This window comes from Heterodontus francisci, unplaced genomic scaffold, assembly GCF_036365525.1.
Source record: "Heterodontus francisci isolate sHetFra1 unplaced genomic scaffold, sHetFra1.hap1 HAP1_SCAFFOLD_2211, whole genome shotgun sequence".
Classification (NCBI taxonomy): Eukaryota; Metazoa; Chordata; class Chondrichthyes; order Heterodontiformes; family Heterodontidae; genus Heterodontus; species Heterodontus francisci.
In genome coordinates, this window is record NW_027141760.1 from 1 (window position 1) to 26,373 (window position 26,373).

The 26,373-nt window shown below is 49.4% G+C and overlaps 1 protein-coding gene across 1 annotated transcript; it reads right to left on the bottom strand.

Moving 5' to 3' along the window:
* Positions 1-2,275: 2,275 nt before the first annotated feature.
* LOC137364675 (cyclic AMP-dependent transcription factor ATF-7-like) lies at positions 2,276-25,944 on the bottom strand (the record flags this gene model as incomplete). The annotated part of the gene is made up of 3 exons (XM_068027734.1): positions 2,276-4,144; positions 4,830-4,938; positions 25,699-25,944. Coding segments are annotated over 3 exons (597 nt in total), but the record flags the coding sequence as incomplete, so codon positions are not given.
* Between the last annotated feature and the right edge of the window lie 429 nt (positions 25,945-26,373).

The window sequence follows — 26,373 nt, forward strand, 5'->3', positions numbered from 1 at the left end:
CCCTCTCTCCCCGTCTCTCTCTCTCTCCCCGTCTCTGCGTCTCCCTCTCTCCGTCTCCGCGTCTCCCACTCTCCCCGTCTCCCACTCTCCCTGTCTCTGCGTCTCCCTCTCTCCCCGTCTCTGTGTATCCCCTCTCTCTCCGTCGCCCTCTCTCCCCGGCTCTGCGTCTCCCTCTCTCCGCGTCGCCCTCTCTCCCCGGCTCTGCCTCTCCCTCTCTCTGCGTCTCCCTCTCTCCCCGTCTCTGCGTCTCCCTTTCTCCCCGTCTCTGCGTCTCCCTTTCTCCCCGTCTCTGCGTCTCCCCCTCTCCCTCTCTCCCCGTCTCCGCGTCGCCCACTCTCTATCTCTGCGTCTCCCTCTCTCCCCGTCGCCCTCTCCCTCTCTCCCCGTCTCTGCCTCTCCCTCTCTCCGCGTCTCCCTCTCTCTCCCCGGCTCTGCCTCTCCCTCTCTCTGCATCTCCCTCTCTCCCCGTCTCCCTCTCTCTCCCCATCTCTGCGTCTCCCTCTCACTCCCCGTCTCTGCGTCTCCCTCCCCGTCTCTGCATCTCCCTCTCTCTCCCCGTCTCTGTGTCTCCCTCTTTCCCCGTCTCCGCGTCGCCCACTCTCTATCTCTGCGTCTCCCTCTCTCTCCGTCTCTGCGTCTCCCTCTCTCCCCGTCTCCCTGTCTCTGTATCCCCCTCTCTCTCCGTCTCTGCGTCGCCCTCTCTCCCCGGCTCTACCTCTCCCTCTCTCTGCATCTCCCCGTCTCTGCGTCGCCCTCTCGCTCCCCGTCTCTGCGTCGCCCTCTTTCCCCGTCTCCCTCCCTCTCCCTCTCGCCCCGTCTCCGCATCTCCCTCTCGCTCCCCATCTCCCTCTCGCTCCGTTCCGCGTCTCCCTCCCCGTCTCCGCGTCTCCCTCCGTCTCCCCCTCGCCCGCGTCTCCCCCTCTCCACGTCGTCCTCTCTCCCCATCTCCCTCTCTCTCCTTTTCTCCGCGTCTCCCCTCTCCCCACCTCCGAGCCTCCGCGTCGTCCTCGCTCCCCGTCTCCCTCTCTCTCCGGGGCAGACAGTTCCAAAGATTCACCACCCTCTGAATGAAGAAATTCCTCCTCATTTCAGTCCTAAATGGCCTACCCGTTATCCTGAGACTGTGTCCCCTGGTTCTAGACTCCCCAGCCAAGGGAAACATCCCATCCGCATCCACTCTACAAATTCAATGAGATCACCTCTCATTCTTCTAAACGCTAGAGAATACAGGTCCAGATTCTGCAATCTCTCCATCATAAGACGATCCCACCATCCCAGGGATTAGTCTGGTGAACCTCCGTTGCACTCCCTCTATGACAAGTATATCCTTCCTTAGATAAGCAGACCAAAACTGTACACAATATTCCAGCTGTGCTCTCACCGAGGCTCTATACAATTGCAGCAAGACCTCTTTACTCCTGTACTCAAAACCCTTTGCAATGAAGGCCAACACACCACTTGCCTTCCTAACTGCTTGCTGCACCTGCATACTAGCTTTCAGTGACTCATGAACAAGGACACCCAGGTCTCTTTGGACCTCAACACCTCCCAACCTCTCGCCGTTTAAGAAATACTCTGTCCTTCTGTTTTTTTTTTCTCTACCAAAGTGGATCACCTCACACTTAGTCACATTATGTTGCATCTGCCACGTTCTTGCCCATTCACTCAGCCTGTCCAAGTCCTCCTTGCATCCTCCTCACAACTTGCATTCCCTCCTAGTTTTGCGTCATCAGCAAATCTGGAAATATTACATTTGGTCCCCGCATCCAAATCATTGATATAGACTGTGAACAGCTGAGGCCCCAGCACTGATCCTCGCGGTACCCCCACTAGGAACAGCCTGCCATCCTGAGAATGACCCATTTACTCCTGCTCTACTCTCTGCTTTCTGTCTGTTAACCAATTCTCAATCCATTCCAGTATATTACCGTCAATCCCATGTGCTCTAATTTTGTTCACTAACCTCCCGTGTGGGACCTTATCAAAAAGCTTTCTGAAATTTCTGGCACCACCGTCTCATTCCTGCCCATCTCTCTTCACCTCCCCATTTTTACTCTCTCCGTATTCCAGTTTTCTGTCTCTAATATCTCTGCGAGTGGCTGCGGGCGGGCGGGCGGGTCAAACTTCCGCCTCGCTCGTGCTCCTGCCCATCGCCTTGGGCTGTATTTTAACTGCTTCGGGCGCTGTGCGAGCGGAGGTTTTACTCGGGGGCGGGGATCAGGTGCAAAACTTACCATTCATTGTGCACCGAGAGCCCTGAGATTAAACACACCAGTTTAAAACACTTTTGCGAAGTTTATTCGGGGAGTATTTTGACTCGAGATTTCACGTTTCTGTATATATCGGTAGCTATGTTAATGTTCAGCATTAGAAATTTACAAATTTATTTACATAAATTCATTTTCGCATTCCAGGACACAGAGAAAGACGGAGCAAAACAGCAGTGAAATTCCTGCCAGGGAATCTAACTTCCAGCTACTCTGTTCAAACTTAGCAACAATATGCACAAGTTCTCCTGTCATATATATATATATATATTTTAAAAAAGCCAAAAGGTTATACTTCCCATCGCAACACGTACATAAAGACACATAGTCCAGGAATTGTAGTGTCGACTGTTACAAACTCCCACAGACGTAGTTCAGGCTCATGAGAGCGAGTGCTGGTAAAATCAAACACTCTCGGTTTAGATTCCTCTACACTGTCCCCCATCAAATACTCCCAGGACAGGGACAGTACGGGGGTTAGATACAGAGTAAAGCTCCCTCTACACTGTCCCCCATCAAACACGCCCCAGGACAGGTACAGTACAGGGGTTAGATACAGAGTAAAGCTCCCTCTACACTGTCCCCCATCAAACACTCCCCAGGACAGGTACAGTGTGGAGTTAGATACAGAGTAAAGCTCCCTCTACACTGTCCCTCATCAAACACTCCCAGGACAGGTACAGTGTGGAGTTAGATACAGAGTAAAGCTCCCTCTACAGTGTGCAATTGTTTTGCTGTAACCTGGTTTGTTTCATATTGAGCTGCAGTTTATCAGATCTATGGAACAGGTGAAAGTGCTTCAGGCAGAATGAATTAATCTGTGATGCGATAACTCTTTGGACGCCTACTGATGTGGCTTGGAAGTGGGAACCGAGTCTCCCAGCCACCCCGGGACAAACTGCGAGAGCTTTATTCGGGAGGGAGGAGGGTGTGGAGAAAGAGATCAGTTCAGGGGGGAGGAAAGAGAGAGAGAGTGGGAGAGACAGAGGGAGAGTGAGACAGAGTGCGAGAGATGAGAGGGACAGAGACATTCAGAATGAGAGTGAGAGACAGAGAGTGTGACATAGAGAGCAAGCGAGAGACAGTGAGAGAGACGGAGCGAGAGAGAGAGAGAGAGAGAGAGAGCCAGAAACCTACAGAGAGTGAGAGATGAGAAAGTGAGAGCCACAGACAGCGCGAGACATACAGAGAGCGAGAGAGACAATGAGTGAGGGAGAGCAAGAGACACAGAGTGGGACAGAGAGAGACAATGAAAGACAGAACGAGACAGAGAATGAGAGAGAGGGGGAGAGACAGTGTTAGACAGACTGAGAGACAGAGAGAGATATCAGAATTTGTAAACTGCTGACTGGTGATATTGAATTTGAGCAGATTAGGCTCCTGGGGGTTTTGAGTGATTGGACTCCCTTGCCCTTGACAGTGCTTTATGAATATATAATATTCTCACCTGGAGGGTTCAACCCCTTCCTTTCCTCCTCCCCGGACACACCGGGGAGAGGGAGGGAGAGGCGCAGGACGGGTGTCCCCCCCCCCCCCGAGACCGTGCGCACACGTCCCCAGCACCCCTCCACAGTCTCTCCCGCTCCCCACCACCTCCCCTCGGCGTCCTGCCTCCCTCCCGCCCGTCTCTCACCATCATCTGTCCGCGGTCTGGGACTGTGGGGCCATGATGACCGGTGGGTGCGGGTGTGCGTGCGTGGAGCTGGCGGTCAGTTCCGTCCGCTGACTGGCCATCTGGGCGAGGACGGAGGTGGCCACAGCCTCTGCTGCGGCCCTTGTGCTGCTGCTGCCGCCGCCGCCGGTCGGACCCAGGGAACCTCGCTGAATGACCGCGGCGGGAGACCCCGTGGGTTCGCTCAACTCCTTCGGACTGTCGTCTGCTCGGTGGGAGAGAGGGGGTGGAAAGGAAGGAAAGATTATCGTGAGCGGGTTTAGCCAGCTCCCCCACGCGCCCCGGCTTTTAAACTCCCCACCTCGTTTCCCCCCCCACCTCCCCTCGTGCCTGGATCAACCGCGGACCCGAACGGCGATCTCGAACAAAACTCGCAGCTTTGAGCAGCCGGTGCTTCAACTGCGGAACTGATTGAGCCCGGAGTCCCCGTACAGAATCCAGGAGTGATCCCGGAGTCCCCGTACAAAACCCAGAGCGATCCCGGAGTCCCCGTACAGAATCCAGGAGTGATCCCGGAGTCCCCGTACAAAACCCAGAGCGATCCCGGAGTCCCCGTACAAAACCCAGAGCGATCCCGGAGTCCCCGTACAAAACCCAGAGCGATCCCGGAGTCCCCGTACAAAACCCAGAGCGATCCCGGAGTCCCCGTACAAAACCCAGAGCGATCCCGTGCAGTACCCAGCACAGATCCCGGACTCCATGTATAGAATCGAGGAGTGATCCGGGACTCGCCCCACATTCAGCAGCGAGTTCACACAGGCCACGCCGTTCCCTGGGGGCACAGCCAGGGTCAGCGTCCCAGAGCCCCGGTAAACTGGAGGGAGCTTGTTAGTGCGCGGAGGGGAGTTAGAGGAGGAGGGGAGTGGGACAGAACGAAACCTCGCACTGACCAATATATTCCTGCGTCCTTTTCTGAATGGCAGTGACCGGGCAATCCTTGTGGGCCAGCAGGAGCTGCTTCAGCTGGGCTACTTCATTCCTCAGGAGCCTGACTTCATTCTGTAAGAGAGAGAGAGGGAGAGGGGGAGACGGAGATGGAGTGGGAGAGAGGGACGGAGAGGGAGAGAAAGAGAGACGGAGGGGGAGAGGAGAGACGGAGTGGGAGAGAGGGACAGAGGGGGACGGAGAGGGAGAGAGAGAGAGATGGAGGGGGAGAGGGGGAGACGGAGTGGGAGAGAGGGACGGAGAGGGAGAGAGAGAGGGACAGAGGAGGTCGGAGATGGAGTGGGAGAGAGGGACGGAGAGGGAGAGAAAGAGAGACGGAGGGGGAGAGGGAGAGACGGAGTGGGAGAGAGGGACAGAGGGGGACGGAGAGGGAGAGAGAGAGAGATGGAGGGGGAGAGGGGGAGACGGAGTGGGAGAAAGGGACGGAGAGGGAGAGAGAGAGGGACAGAGAGGGAGTCGGAGATGGAGTGGGAGAGAGGGACGGAGAGGGAGAGAAAGAGAGACGGAGGGGGAGAGGGGGAGACGGAGTGGGAGAGAGGGACAGAGAGGGAGAGAGAGGGACGAGAGGGAGACGGAGGGGGAGAGGGGGAGTCGGAGTGGGAGAGAGAGGGACGGAGAGGGAGAGAGGGACGGAAAGGGAGAGAGAGAGAGGGAGAGACGGAAGGGGGGGAAGAGACGGAAGGGGGGGGGAAAGAGACGGAAGGGGGGGGAAAGAGACGGAAGGGGGGGGAAAGAGACGGAAGGGGGGGGGGAAAGAGACGGAAGGGGGGGGAAAGAGACGGAAGGGGGGGGGAAAGAGACGGAAGGGGGGGGGAAGAGACGGAAGGGGGGGGGAAGAGACGGAAGGGGGGGGGAAGAGACGGAAGGGGGGGGAAGAGACGGAAGGGGGGGGGGAAGAGACGGAAGGGGGGGGGAAGAGACGGAAGGGGGGGGGAAGAGACGGAAGGGGGGGGGAAGAGACGGAAGGGGGGGGAAGAGACGGAAGGGGGGGGGAAGAGACGGAAGGGGGGGGGGAAGAGACGGAGAGGGAGAGAGAGAGAGAAACGGAGATGGAGTGGGAGAGAGGGACGGAAAGGGAGAGAGAGAGAGACGGAAGGGGGGGGGGGGGGGGGCAGAGACGGAAGTGGTGGGGGGGGGGAAGAGACGGAAGTGGGGGGGGGGGAAAGAGGCGGGGGGGGGGGGAGAGAGACGGAAGGGAGGGGGGAGAGACGGAGGGGGAGAGAGAGAGAGAGACAAAGAGAGACTTAGAGGGAGAGGGAGAGACGGAGAGGGAGAGTGGGAAAGAGGGGGAGAGAGAGAGACGGAGAGGGAGAGTGGGAAAGAGGGAGAGAGAGACAGAGAGAGGGAGAGACAGAGAGGGAGAGTGGGAAAGAGAGGGAGAGGGAGAGACGGAGAGGGAGAGTGGGAAAGAGGGGGAGAGAGAGACGGAGAGGGAGAGTGGGAAAGAGGGGGAGAGAGACAGACAGACACAGTGTGAAACCTGACTCCAAATATCCCAACACGTCCCGTACTGCAACACCTTGCATTGATATAGCACCACCTACATAGTGAAACATCGCAAGTCGTTTCATGGGAGTGTCAATCAGACAGAAATCCGAAACCGAGGCAGATGCTCGGGACAGGAGATCAAAAACCTAGTCAGAGACAGAGAGGTGGGGAGGGTTCAGGGAGGGAATTCCAGAGCTCGGGGCCCAGGCAGCTGAAGGTACAGCCACTGATCGGGGGGGACGCGGGGGATGGGGAGGTTAGGCAGAGGGGAGCGAGCAGGGAGACAAACAGGAGGATGAGAAGTATAAATCGAGGTGTTGCCGGACCGGGAGCCGGGGCAGGGCAGGGGGTGAGGTGGAGCTGAGAGCTGGGCAATGTCAGCCGACACGTTGAAACCTGACGATGTGCTCTCGGAGGAGGGGCAGCACATAGGGGGGGGGGGGGGGGGGGGGGGAGGGGCTGGAGAAAAAGTGAACGTGTGAGAGAGACAGAGAGAGAGATGGCGAGGGAGAGAGAGAGAGAGAGCGCGAGATAGAGAGGGGGAAAGGGAGAGAGAGGGAGAGAGAGAGAGCGTGAGATAGATAGGGAGAGAGAGAGAGCGCGAGATGGCGAGGGAGAGAGAGAGAGAGAGAGAGAGAGAGAGGGAGAGCGTGAGATAGATAGGGAGAGAGAGAGAGCGCGAGATGGCGAGGGAGAGAGAGAGCGTGAGATAGAGAGGGGAAAAGGGAGAGAGAGGGAGAGTGTGAGATAGATAGGGAGAGAGAGAGAGCGCGAGATGGCAAGGGAGAGAGAGAGAGCGTGAGATAGAGAGGGAGAGAGAGGGAGCGCGAGATGGCGAGGTAGAGAGCGAAAGAGAGCGTGAGATAGAGAGGGGGAAAGGGAGAGAGAGGTAGAGCGTGAGATAGAGAGGGAGAGGGAGAGCGCGAGATAGAGAGGGAGAGCGTGAGATAGAGAGGGAGAGCGTGAGATAGAGAGGGGGAAAGGGAGAGAGAGGTAGAGCGTGAGATAGAGAGGGAGAGGGAGAGCGTGAGATAGAGAGGGAGAGCGCGAGATAGAGAGGGAGAGCGAGGGAGAGAGAGAGAGAGGGAGAGCGCGAGATAGAGAGGGAGAGGGAGAGCGCGAGATAGAGAGGGAGAGCGTGAGATAGAGAGGGAGAGGGAGAGCGCGAGATAGAGAGGGAGAGCGTGAGATAGAGAGGGAGAGCGCGAGATAGAGAGGGAGAGCGTGAGATAGAGAGGGGGAAAGGGAGAGAGAGGTAGAGCGTGAGATAGAGAGGGAGAGGGAGAGCGTGAGATAGAGAGGGAGAGCGCGAGATAGAGAGGGAGAGCGAGGGAGAGAGAGAGAGAGGGAGAGCGCGAGATAGAGAGGGAGAGGGAGAGCGCGAGATAGAGAGGGAGAGCGTGAGATAGAGAGGGAGAGGGAGAGCGCGAGATAGAGAGGGAGAGCGCGAGATAGAGAGGGAGAGCGCGAGATAGAGAGGGAGAGCGCGAGATAGAGAGGGAGAGCGCGAGATAGAGAGGGAGAGGGAGAGAGAGGTAGAGCGTGAGATAGAGAGGGAGAGGGAGAGCGCGAGATAGAGAGGGAGAGCGTGAGATAGAGAGGGAGAGCGCGAGATAGAGAGGGAGAGCGTGAGATAGAGAGGGAGAGGGAGAGCGCGAGATAGAGAGGGAGAGGGAGAGCGCGAGATAGAGAGGGAGAGCGCGAGATAGAGAGGGAGAGCGCGAGATAGAGAGGGAGAGCGTGAGATAGAGAGGGAGAGGGAGAGCGCGAGATAGAGAGGGAGAGCGCGAGATAGAGAGGGAGAGGGAGAGCGCGAGATAGAGAGGGAGAGGGAGAGCGCGAGATAGAGAGGGAGAGCGCGAGATAGAGAGGGAGAGCGCGAGATAGAGAGGGAGAGAGAGAGAGATAGAGGGAGAGGGAGAGAGAGAGAACGCGAGATAGAGAGGGAGAGAGGGAGAGCGCGAGATAGAGAGGGAGGGAGGGAGAGCGCGAGATAGAGAGGGAGGGAGAGAGGGAGAGTGCGAGATAGAGAGGGAGAGAGAGAGCGCGAGATGGCGAGGGAGAGAGAGAGCGCGAGATAGAGAGGGAGAGAGGGAGAGCGCGAGATAGAGAGGGAGGGAGAGAGGGAGAGTGCGAGATAGAGAGGGAGAGAGAGAGCGCGAGATGGCGAGGGAGAGAGAGAGCGCGAGATAGAGAGGGAGAGGGAGAGAGCGCGAGATGGCGAGGGAGAGAGAGAGAGAGAGAGCGTGAGATAGAGAGGGGGAAAGGGAGAGAAAGGGAGAGCGTGAGATAGAGAGGGAGAGAGAGGGAGAGAGACAGAGCGCGAGATGGCGAGGGAGAGAGAGAGAGAGAGCGTGAGATAGAGAGGGGGAAAGGGAGAGGGAGAGCGTGAGATAGAGAGAGAGGGAGAGAGACAGAGCGCGAGATGGCGAGGGAGAGAGAGAGAGAGGGAGAGCGTGAGATAGATAGGGAGAGAGAGAGCGCGAGATCGAGAGGGAGAGCGCGAGATAGAGAGAGAGAGGGAGAGCGCGAGATAGAGAGGGAGAGAGAGAGCGCGAGATAGAGAGGGAGAGAGAGAGCGCGAGATAGAGAGGGAGAGGGAGAGAGAGGGAGAGGGAGAGTTTGAGATAGAAAAGGAGAGAGGGAGAGCGAGATAGAGAGGGAGGGAGAGGGAGAGAGCGTGAGATAGAGAGGGAGAGAGAGGGAGAGGGAGCGCGAGATAGAGAGGGAGGGAGAGGGAGAGCGTGAGATAGAGAGAGAGGGAGAGAGCGTGAGATAGAGAGGGAGAGCGCGAGATAGAGAGGGAGAGAGAGAGAGATAGAGGGAGAGGGAGAGAGAGAGAACGCGAGATAGAGAGGGAGAGAGGGAGAGCGCGAGATAGAGAGGGAGGGAGGGAGAGCGCGAGATAGAGAGGGAGGGAGAGAGGGAGAGTGCGAGATAGAGAGGGAGAGAGAGAGCGCGAGATGGCGAGGGAGAGAGAGAGCGCGAGATAGAGAGGGAGAGAGGGAGAGCGCGAGATAGAGAGGGAGGGAGAGAGGGAGAGTGCGAGATAGAGAGGGAGAGAGAGAGCGCGAGATGGCGAGGGAGAGAGAGAGCGCGAGATAGAGAGGGAGAGGGAGAGAGCGCGAGATGGCGAGGGAGAGAGAGAGAGAGAGAGCGTGAGATAGAGAGGGGGAAAGGGAGAGAAAGGGAGAGCGTGAGATAGAGAGGGAGAGAGAGGGAGAGAGACAGAGCGCGAGATGGCGAGGGAGAGAGAGAGAGAGAGCGTGAGATAGAGAGGGGGAAAGGGAGAGGGAGAGCGTGAGATAGAGAGAGAGGGAGAGAGACAGAGCGCGAGATGGCGAGGGAGAGAGAGAGAGAGGGAGAGCGTGAGATAGATAGGGAGAGAGAGAGCGCGAGATCGAGAGGGAGAGCGCGAGATAGAGAGAGAGAGGGAGAGCGCGAGATAGAGAGGGAGAGAGAGAGCGCGAGATAGAGAGGGAGAGAGAGAGCGCGAGATAGAGAGGGAGAGGGAGAGAGAGGGAGAGTTTGAGATAGAAAAGGAGAGAGGGAGAGCGAGATAGAGAGGGAGGGAGAGGGAGAGAGCGTGAGATAGAGAGGGAGAGGGAGCACGAGATAGAGAGGGAGGGAGAGGGAGAGCGTGAGATAGAGAGAGAGGGAGAGAGCGTGAGATAGAGAGGGAGAGCGTGAGATAGAGAGGGAGAGAGAGGGAGAGTGAGCGCGAGATAGAGAGGGAGGGAGAGGGAGAAAGAGAGAGTGTGAGATAGAGAGGGAGAAAGAGAGAGAGCGAGATAGAGAGGGAGAAAGAGAGAGAGCGAGATGGAGAGGGAGGGAGGGGGAGAGAGAGAGAGAGAGAGAGGGAGAGAGAGAGAGAGAGAGAGAAAGAGAACGCGAGGGAGAGAGAAAGAGAACGCGAGGGAGAAAGAGAACGCGAGGGAGAGAGAAAGAGAACGCGAGGGAGAGAGAAAGAGAACGCGAGGGAGAGAGAAAGAGAGAGAGAGAGAAAAAAAGAGCCAGGGAGAGCAGAAAGGGAGGGAGCGGGAGGGAGATGGGGCAAGGGGTGAGGTTAGGGTAGGAACAGAAGGAGACGGAGAGAGAATGTGGGGGGTTGGGGGGAGGTAGATTGAGAGGGGGGAGAGGGAGATGGAGAGAGAGAGAGTGGGGGGGGGGGAAAAATGCAGATGGCGGGGGGCGGTGGAAGGCAGATGGAGAGACAGAGAGGGGGAGAGGTAGACAGAGAGGAGTAGATTGGGGGATGGGTTGATGGAGAGGGGCAAGAGAGAGAGGGGGGAGAGCGACGGAGGGGTTGATGGAGAGAGAGGGAGAGAGGTAGATGGAGAGGTGGGGGGGTGGAGAAAGGAGGAAGCAAGGGAGAGAGGGAGACACTCTCCCCAGTGTCAGACAGTGGGAAGGGGGGTCATTTACATCGGAGCACTGAGGAGTGAGAGGAAATGCGAGTGGACATTGAGGAGGGAGGGAGAAGGGGGGGGGTGTAGGGAGATAATCCCAATCCTCAGACCCGGACGCTGTGTTCGCTGAAACCAATCAGCTGATACACAGCAGCCCCACGAAAAGGGGGTGCAGGTACTGAGCCCCAAACACAGCACAGGAAGATCCCAGCCTGACTGAGGACTCCTGTCTCCAGGAGTTGGTGCACACACACATTCATACACACACTCGGACACACACTAATACACACACTCGTACACACACACACTAATACACACATTCATACACACACTCGTACACACACACACACACACTAATACACACACTCGTACACACACACACACACTAATACACACACTCGTACACACACACTCACATTAATACACACACTCGTACACACACACATTAGTACACACACTCGTACACACACTCGTACACACACACATTAGTACACACATTCATACACACACTCGTACACACACACACTAATACACACACTCGTACACACACACACTAATACACACACTCGTACACACACACTCACATTAATACACACACTCGTACACACACTCGTACACACACACACTAATACACACACTCGTACACACACACACATTAATACACACACACATTAATACACACACTCGTACACACACACATTAGTACACACACACATTAATACACACACACATTCATACACACACTCGTACACACACACACACACACTAATACACACACTCGTACACACACACTCACATTAATACACACACTCGTACACACACTCGGACACACACTCGTACACACACACACTAATACACACACTCGTACACACACACACATTAATACACACACTCGTACACACACTCGTACACACACACATTAGTACACACACTCGTACACACACACTCACATTAATACACACACTCGTACACACACTCGTACACACACACACTCGGACACACACACACTCGGACACACACTCGGACACACACACTCACATTAATACACACACTCGGACACACACTCGTACACACACACATTAGTACACACACACACTAATACACACACACATTCATACACACACACATTAGTACACACACTCGTACACACACTCGGACACACACTCGGACACACACACATTAATACACACACTCGTACACACACTCGTACACACACACATTAGTACACACACTCGGACACACACTCGTACACACACACATTAATACACACACACATTAATACACACACTCGTACACACACACATTAATACACACACTCGTACACACACACTCACATTAATACACACACTCGTACACACACACATTAGTACACACACTCGTACACACACACATTAATACACACACTCGGACACACACACATTAATACACACACTCGTACACACACACACACACATTAATACACACACTCGGACACACACACATTAATACACACACTCGTACACACACACACACACTCGTACACACACACACACACTCGTACACACACACACACATTAATACACACACACACACTAATACACACACTCGTACACACACACTCACATTAATACACACACTCGTACACACACACATTAGTACACACACTCGTACACACACACATTAATACACACACTCGTACACACACACACATTAATACACACACTCGTACACACACACACACACACTAATACACACACTCGTACACACACACTCACATTAATACACACACTCGTACACACACTCGTACACACACACATTAGTACACACTCGGACACACACACATTAATACACACACTCGTACACACACACATTAATACACACACTCGTACACACACACTCACATTAATACACACACTCGTACACACACACATTAGTACACACACTCGTACACACACACATTAATACACACACTCGGACACACACACATTAGTACACACACTCGTACACACACACTCACATTAATACACACACTCGTACACACACACACATTAATACACACACTCGGACACACACACATTAGTACACACACTCGTACACACACACTCACATTAATACACACACTCGTACACACACACACATTAATACACACACTCGGACACACACACATTAATACACACACTCGGACACACACACATTAATACACACACTCGGACACACACACACACACTCGGACACACACACACACACTCGGACACACACACACACATTAATACACACACACATTAATACACACACACATTAATACACACACACATTAATACACACACTCACACTCGTACACACACACGTTAATACACACACTCGTACACACACACACACACTCGTACACACACACACATTAATACACACACTCGTACACACACACATTCATACACACACTTGTACACACACACACACTCGTACACACACACATTAATACACACACTCGTACACACACACATTAATACACACACTCGTACACACACACATTAATACACACACTCGTACACACACACACATTAATACACACACTCGTACACACACACACACATTCATACACACACTCGGACACACACACATTAATACACACATTCATACACACACTTGTACACACACACTCGTACACACACACACACATTAATACACACACATTAATACACACATTAATACACACACTCGTACACACACACACTCGGACACACACACATTAGTACACACACTCGTACACACACACTCACATTAATACACACACTCGTACACACACACTCACATTAATACACACACTCGTACACACACACACATTAATACACACACTCGGTCACACACACATTAATACACACACTCGGACACACACACTCACACTCGTACACACACACACACACTCGTACACACACACACACACTCGTACACACACACACACGTTAATACACACACATTAATACACACACTCGTACACACACACATTAATACACACACTCGGACACACACACTCACACTCGTACACACACACACGTTAATACACACACTCGTACACACACACACACTCGTACACACACACACACACATTAATACACACACATTAATACACACACATTAATACACACATTCATACACACACTTGTACACACGCACACACACACTCGTACACACACACATTAATACACACACATTAATACACACACTCGCACACACACACATTAATACACACACTCGTACACACACACATTAATACACACACTCGTACACACACACACATTAATACACACACTCGTACACACACACACATTAATACACACACTCGTACACACACACACACACACACATTCATACACACACTCGGACACACACACATTAATACACACATTCATACACACACTTGTACACACACACACACACACGTACACACACACACACATTAATACACACATTAATACACACACTCGTACACACACACATTAATACACACACTCGTACACACACACACATTAATACACACACTCGGACACACACACATTAATACACACATTCATACACACACTTGTACACACACACACATTAATACACACACTCGTACACACACACATTAATACACACACTTGTACACACACACACATTAATACACACACTCGGACACAGACACATTAATACACACACTCGTACACACACACACACATTAATACACACACTCGGACACACACACATTAATACACACACTCGGACACACACACACATTCATATACACACTTGTACACACACACACATTCATACACACACTCGGACACACACACATTAATACACACACTTGTACACACACACACATTAATACACACACTCATACACACACTCGGACACACACACATTAATACACACACTCGTACACACACACACATTAATACACACACTCGTATACACACACACACACACTAATACACACACTCGTACACACACACACACACTAATACACACACTCGTACACACACACATTAATACACACACTCGTACACATACACACATTAATACACACACTCGTACACACACACACACATTAATACACACACTCGTACACACACACACATTAATACACACACTCGTACACACACACACATTAATACACACACTCGTACACACACACACACATTAATACACACACTCGTACACACACACACACTAATACACACACTCGTACACACACACACATTAATACATACACTCGTACACACACATTAATACACACACTCGTACACACACACACACACATTAATACACACACTCGTACACACACACACATTAATACACACACTCGTACACACACACACACACACTAATACACACACTCGTACACACACACACACACACATTAATACACACACTCGTACACACACACACATTAATACACACACTCGTACACACACACACACATTAATACACACACTCGTACACACACACACATTAATACACACACTCGTACACACACACACACTCGTACACACACACACACATTAATACACACACTCGTACACACACACACACACTAATACACACACTCGTACACACACACACACATTAATACACACACTCGTACACACACACACACATTAATACACACACTCGTACACACACACACACACATTAATACACACACTCGTACACACACACACATTAATACACACACTCGTACACACACACATTAATCCACACACTAATCCACACACTAATACACACACTCGTACACACACTCGTACACACACACACACATTAATACACACTCTCGTACACACACACACACATTAATATACACACTCGTACACACACACACATTAATACACACACTCGTACACACACACACACATTAATACACACACTCGTACACACACATTAATACACACACTTGTACACACACACACACACTAATACACACACTCTTACACAAACACACACACTAATACACACACACACACATTAATACACACACACACACACTAATACACACACTCGTACACACACACACATTAATACACACACTCGTACACACACACACACACACACATTAATACACGCACTCGTACACGCACACACATTAATACACACACTCGTACACACACACACACATTAATACACACACTCGTACACACACACACACATTAATACACACACTCGTACACACAAACACACATTAATACACACACTTGTACACACACACACACACTAATACACACACTCGTACACAAACACACACACACACATTAATACACACACTCGTACACACACACACACACTAATACACACACTCGTACACACACACACATTAATACACACACTCGTACACACACACACACATTAATACACACACTCGTACACACAAACACACATTAATACACACACTTGTACACACACACACACACTAATACACACACTCGTACACAAACACACACACACACATTAATACACACACTCGTACACACACACATTAATACACACACTCGTACACACACACACATTAATACACACACTCGTACACACACACACATTAATACACACACTCGTACACACACACACACACTAATACACACACTCGTACACACACACACACACTAATACACACACTCGTACACACACACATTAATACACACACTCGTACACATACACACATTAATACACACACTCGTACACACACACACACATTAATACACACACTCGTACACACACACACATTAATACACACACTCGTACACACACACACATTAATACACACACTCGTACACACACACACACATTAATACACACACTCGTACACACACACACACTAATACACACACTCGTACACACACACACATTAATACATACACTCGTACACACACATTAATACACACACTCGTACACACACACACACACATTAATACACACACTCGTACACACACACACATTAATACACACACTCGTACACACACACATTAATCCACACACTAATCCACACACTAATACACACACTCGTACACACACACACATTAATACACACTCTCGTACACACACACACACATTAATACACACACTCGTACACACACACACATTAATACACACACTCGTACACACACACACACATTAATACACACACTCGTACACACACATTAATACACACACTTGTACACACACACACACACTAATACACACACTCTTACACAAACACACACACTAATACACACACACACACATTAATACACACACACACACACTAATACACACACTCGTACACACACACACATTAATACACACACTCGTACACACACACACACACACACATTAATACACGCACTCGTACACGCACACACATTAATACACACACTCGTACACACACACACACATTAATACACACACTCGTACACACACACACATTAATACACACACTCGTACACACAAACACACATTAATACACACACTTGTACACACACACACACACTAATACACACACTCGTACACAAACACACACACACACATTAATACACACACTCGTACACACACACACACACTAATACACACACTCGTACACACACACACACATTAATACACACACTCGTACACACACACACACATTAATACACACACATTAATACACACACTTGTACACACACACACACACATTAATACACACACTCGTACACACACACACTAATACACACACTCGTATACACACACACATTAATACACACACTCGTACACACACACACACATTAATACACACACATTAATACACACACTCGTACACACACTCGTACACACACACACACACATTAATACACACACTCGTAGACACACACACTAATACACACACTCGTATACACACACACACTAATACACACACACACACTAATACACACACTTGTACACACACACACACACATTAATACACACACTTGTACATACACTCGTATACACACACTCGTACACACACACATTAATACACACACTCGTACACACACACACATTAATACACACACTCGTACACACACACATTAATACACACACTCGGACACACACACATTAGTACACACACTCGTACACACACACTCACATTAATACACACACTCGTACACACACACTCACATTAATACACACACTCGTACACACACACACATTAATACACACACTCGGTCACACACACATTAATACACACACTCGGACACACACACTCACACTCGTACACACACACACACACTCGTACACACACACACACACACTCGTACACACACACACACACTCGTACACACACACACACGTTAATACACACACATTAATACACACACTCGTACACACACACATTAATACACACACTCGGACACACACACTCACACTCGTACACACACACACGTTAATACACACACTCGTACACACACACACACATTAATACACACACATTAATACACACACTCGTACACACACACATTAATACACACATTCATACACACACTTGTACACACGCACACACACACTCGTACACACACACATTAATACACACACATTAATACACACACTCGCACACACACACATTAATACACACACTCGTACACACACACATTAATACACACACTCGTACACACACACACATTAATACACACACTCGTACACACACACACATTAATACACACACTCGTACACACACACACACACACATTCATACACACACTCGGACACACACACATTAATACACACATTCATACACACACTTGTACACACACACACACACTCGTACACACACACACACATTAATACACACATTAATACACACACTCGTACACACACACATTAATACACACACTCGTACACACACACATTAATACACACACTCGTACACACACACACATTAATACACACACTCGTACACACACACACATTAATACACACACTCGTACACACACACATTAATACACACACTTGTACACACACACACATTAATACACACACTCGGACACACACACATTAATACACACACTCGTACACACACACACACATTAATACACACACTCGGACACACACACATTAATACACACACTCGGACACACACACACATTCATACACACACTTGTACACACACACACATTCATACACACACTCGGACACACACACATTAATACACACACTTGTACACACACACACATTAATACACACACTCATACACACACTCGGACACACACACATTAATACACACACTCGTACACACACACACATTAATACACACACTCGTACACACACACACACACTAATACACACACTCGTACACACACACACACACTAATACACACACTCGTACACACACACATTAATACACACACTCGTACACATACACACATTAATACACACACTCGTACACACACACACACATTAATACACACACTCGTACACACACACACATTAATACACACACTCGTACACACACACACATTAATACACACACTCGTACACACACACACACATTAATACACACACTCGTACACACACACACACTAATACACACACTCGTACACACACACACATTAATACATACACTCGTACACACACATTAATACACACACTCGTACACACACACACACACATTAATACACACACTCGTACACACACACACATTAATACACACACTCGTACACACACACACACACACTAATACACACACTCGTACACACACACACACACACATTAATACACACACTCGTACACACACACACATTAATACACACACTCGTACACACACACACACATTAATACACACACTCGTACACACACACATTAATACACACACTCGTACACACACACACACATTAATACACACACTCGTACACACACACACACACTAATACACACACTCGTACACACACACACATTAATACACACACTCGTACACACACACACACATTAATACACACACTCGTACACACACACACACATTAATACACACACTCGTACACACACACACATTAATACACACACTCGTACACACACACATTAATCCACACACTAATACACACACTCGTACACACACACACATTAATACACACTCTCGTACACACACACACACATTAATACACACACTCGTACACACACACAGATTAATACACACACTCGTACACACACACACACACATTAATACACACACTCGTACACACACATTAATACACACACTTGTACACACACACACACACTAATACACACACTCTTACACAAACACACACACTAATACACACACACACACATTAATACACACACTCGTACACACACACTCACACTAATACACACACTCGTACACACACACACATTAATACACACACTCGTACACACACACATTAATCCACACACTAATACACACACTCGTACACACACACACATTAATACACTCTCGTACACACACACACACATTAATACACACACTCGTACACACACACACATTAATACACACACTCGTACACACACACACACACATTAATACACACACTCGTACACACACATTAATACACACACTTGTACACACACACACACACTAATACACACACTCTTACACAAACACACACACTAATACACACACACACACATTAATACACACACTCGTACACACACACTCACACTAATACACACACTCGTACACACACACACATTAATACACACACTCGTACACACACACACACACACATTAATACACGCACTCGTACACGCACACACATTAATACACACACTCGTACACACACACACACATTAATACACACACTCGTACACACAAACACACATTAATACACACACTTGTACACACACACACACACTAATACACACACTCGTACACAAACACACACACACACATTAATACACACACTCGTACACACACACACACACTAATACACACACTCGTACACACACACACACATTAATACACACACTCGTACACACACACACACATTAATACACACACATTAATACACACACTTGTACACACACACACACACATTAATACACACACTCGTACACACACACACTAATACACACACTCGTATACACACACACATTAATACACACACTCGTACACACACACACACACATTAATACACACACATTAATACACACACTCGTACACACACTCGTACACACACACACACACATTAATACACACACTCGTAGACACACACACTAATACACACACTCGTATACACACACACACTAATACACACACACACACTAATACACACACTTGTACACACACACATTAATACACACACTTGTACATACACTCGTATACACACACTCGTACACACACACATTAATACACACACTCGTACACACACACACATTAATACACACACTCGTACACACACACACACATTAATACACACACTCGTACACACACACACACACACATTAATACACACACTCGTACACACACACACACATTAATACACACACTTGTACACACACACACACATTAATACACACACTTGTACACACACTTGTACACACACACTCGTACACACACATTAATACACACACTCGTACACACACACACACACTAATACACACACTCGTACACACACACACTAATACACACACTCGTATACACACACACATTAATACTCACACTCGTACACACACACACACATTAATACACACACTCGTACACACACATTAATACACACACTCGTACACACACACATTAATACTCACACTCGTACATACACTCGTACACACACACACACTCGTACACACACTCGTACACACACACACACACATTAATACACACACTCGTACACACACACACACATTAATACACACACTCGTATACACACACACATTAATACACACACTCGTACACACACATTAATACACACACACACATTAATACACACACTCGTACACACACACACACATTAATACACACACTCGTACACACACACACACATTAATACACACAGATTAATACACACACTTGTACACACACATTAATACACACACTCGTACACACACACACACACTAATACACACACTCGTACACACACACATTAATACACACACTCGTATACACACACATTAATACACACACTTGTACACACACACACACACACATTAATACACACACTCGTACACACACACATTAATACACACACATTAGTACACACACTCGTACACACACACTTGTACACACACACACACACACACATTAATACACACACTCGTACACACACACATTAATACACACACATTAATACACACACTCTTACAGACACACACATTAATACACACTTGTACACACAAACACACATTAATACACACACACACACACATTAATACACACACTTGTACATACACTCGTACACACACACACTAATACACGCATTCGTACACACACACACATTAATACACACTCACATTAATACACACACTCGTACACACACACACAATACACACACTCGTACACACACACACACATTAATACACACACTCGTACACACACACTAATACACGCACTCGTACACACACACTAATACACGCACTCGTACACACACACACACACTAATACACGCACTCGTACACACACTCACATTAATACACACACTCGTACACACACACAATACACACACTCGTACACACACACACATTAATACACACACTCGTATACACACACACACACATCAATACACACACTTGTACACACACACATTAATACACACACTTGTACACACACACATTAATACACACACTCGTACACACACACACACACATTAATACACACACTCGTACACACACACTCGTATACACACACATTAATACACACACTCGTACACACACACACACTAATACACACTCGTATACACACACATTTATACACACACTTGTACACACACACATTAATATACACACACACTTGTACACACACACATTAATACACACACACACTCGTACACACACACACACACATTAATACACACGCGTACACACACACACATTAATACACACACTTGTACACACACATTAATACACACACTCGTCCACACACACACAAATACACACACTCGTACATACACACACATTAATACACACACTCGTACACACACACACACATTAATACACACACTCGTCCACACACACACATTAGTACACACACTCGTACACACACACATTAATACACACACTTGTACACGCACACACACATTAATACACACACTCGTACACACACACACACATTAGTACACACACTCGTACACACACACATTAATACACACACTCGTACATACACACACATTAATACACACACTCGTACACACACACACATTAATACACACACTCGTACACACACACACACATTAATACACACACTCGTACACACACATTAATAGACACACTCGTACACACACACACACATTAATACACACACTCGTACACACACACACACATTAATACACACACTTGTACACACACACACACATTAGTACACACACTCGTACACACACACACATTAATACACACACTCGTACACACACACACATTAATACACACACACTAATACACACACTCGTACACACACACACACTAATACACACACTCGTACACACACACACACATTAATACACACACTCGTACACACACATTAATACACACACTCGTACACACACACACACATTAATACACACACTCGTACACACACACACACATTAATACACACACTCGTACACACACACACACATTAATACACACACTCGTGTACACACACACACATTAATACACACACTCGTACACACACACACATTAATACACACACTTGTACACACACACATTAATACACACACTTGTACACACACACATTAATACACACACTCGTACACACACACACATTAATACACATACTCGTACACACATTAATACACACACTCGTACACACACACACTCGTACACACATTAATACACACACTCGTACACACACACACATTAATACACACACTTGTACACACACACATGCGTACACACACTCGTACACACATGCGTACACACACACACACGAATACACACACACACATTAATACACACACTCGTACACACACATTAATACACACACTCGTACACACACATTAATACACACACTCGTACACACACACACATTAATACACACACTCGTACACACACACACACATTAATACACACACTCGTACACACACACACACATTAATACACACACTCGTACACACACACACACATTAATACACACACTCGTACACACACACACACATTAATACACACACACACATTAATACACACACTCGTACACACACACATTAATACACACACTCGTACACACATTAATACACACACTCGTATACACACACACACACACACATAATTTCAAAATTTGCGGATGATACAAAGCTTGGAAGCATTGTGAACTGTGAGGAGGATAATGTCGAACTTCAAAAGGACAGAGACAAGTTGGTGGAGTGGGCAGACAGGTGGCAGATGAAGTTCAATGCGGAGAAATGTGAAGTGATTCAATTCGGTAGGAAGAACATGGAGAGACAATATAGAATAAAGGGTACAATTCTAAAGGGGGTGAAGGAGCAGAGGGACCTGGGTGTGCATGTGTATAAGTCATTAAAGGTGGCAGGACTGGTTGAGAGAGTGGTTGATGGAGCACACAGTGTCCCGGGCTTTATTAATAGGGACATAGAGTACAAGAGCAAGGAAGTTACGTTGAACCTGTATAAGACACTGGTTCGGCCTCGGCTGGAGTATTGAGTCCAGTTCTGGGCGCCGCACTTGAAGAAAGACTTGAGGGCATTGGAGAGAGTACAGAAAAGATTCACGGGAATTGTTCAGGGATGAGGAATTTCAGTTGTGTGGACAGATTGGAGAAGTTGGGACTGTTTTCCTTGGAGAAGAGAAGGCTGGGAGGCGATTTGATCTCACATTAGGCTGTAAACCAAGATATGGTGTGAGGTTGTAAACAAGTGGGATCTCAGTGAACGCCAGGCAAACAATTATGGGGAAGCCTCAGGGGAGCCCATCACTTGCTCTGCACATCATCGACTACCCGACAGAACTGGTAATTGCAAAATCCTCACCGAGGTGCTTAAATCTCATTGCTCCGAATAAACAATAATGCAGCTCTGCTGGGCTGGGGACGTTGCGAGGAGTCGGGGGCAGGAATATAGATCTCCTTTTCTCCCTTCCGCATCTCTGTCAGGATTTCACTGCCCACTCCAGAGAATTCAGTCCCATAATCCAGGCCGACACTACTGGCGCACAACTGAGGGAGATTCGTGCTGTCGGAGGGTCAGTGCTGAGGGAGCGCCGCGCTGTCGGAGGGTCAGTGCTGAGGGAGCGCCGCGCTGTCGGAGGGTCAGTACAGAGGGAGCTCCGCGCTGTCGGAGGGTCAGTGCTGAGGGAGCGCCGCGCTGTCGGAGGGTCAGTACAGAGGGAGCTCCGCGCTGTCGGAGGGTCAGTGCTGAGGGAGCGCCGCGCTGTCGGAGGGTCAGTGCTGAGGGGGCGCCGCACTGTCGGAGGGTCAGTACTGAGGGAGCGCCGCGCTGTCGGAGGGTCAGTGCTGAGGGAGCGCCGCACTGTCGGATGGTCAGTACTGAGGGAGTGCCGCGCTGTCGGAGGGTCAGTACTGAGGGAGCTCCGCGCTGTCGGAGGGTCAGTACTGAGGGAGCCCTGCACTGTCGGAGGGTCAGTACTGAGGGAGCGCCGCGCTGTCGGAGGGTCAGTGCTGAGGGAGTGCCGCGCTGTCGGAGGGTCAGTACTGAGGGAGCTCCGCGCTGTCGGAGGGTCAGTACTGAGGGAGCGCCGCGCTGTCGGAGGGTCAGTGCTGAGGGAGCCCTGCCCGGGTCCCCGAGGATGGAGAGTGTGTGGGAGCTGGGCGGACAGAGTGCGGGCCCCGTACCTGGAGTTGGACGTTCATGTGACTCAGTTCCTCCGCTTTCTTCTCCAGCGACGAGACCCAGACTTTGCGTTTCTGCCGACAGCGAGACGCAGCCGCTCGGTTCCGCTCGAGGAACCTCCTCCGCCGCTCGTCCGGGTCCTCCTCGGCCGCTCGCCTCCGCCTGTGGCCTCCCGAACTCGGGGTCGGCTGTGAGGGGGAGTCCTGGGAGGTGGCGGGGGAGAGTGGGGGGGCAGTGGAACAGGTGAGACGGGGAGGGGGAGAGACGGGGGGAAGAGGGGAGAGAGAGAGAGACAGAAGGTGGGGAGGGGAGGAATGGGTGAGGGAGCAATGGGTGAGGGGGTGTGGGGTAAAGAGAGGGGAGGGGAGGGGGGGGTGGTAAAGAGAGGGGAGGGGAGGGGGGGGTGGTAAAGAGAGGGAGGGGAGGGGGGGTGTTAAAGAGAGGAGGGGGGGTGGTAAAGAGAGGGGGGGCAAAGAGAGGGGAGGGGGGGCAAAGAGAGGGGAGGGGTAAAGAGAGGGGAGGAGGGGGGTAAAGAGAGGGGAGGAGGGGGGTAAAGAGAGGGGAGGGGGGGTGGTAAAGAGAGGGGAGGGGGGGTGGTAAAGAGAGGGGAGGGGGGGTGGTAAAGAGAGGGGAGGGGGGGTGGTAAAGAGAGGGGAGGGGGGTGGTAAAGAGAGGGG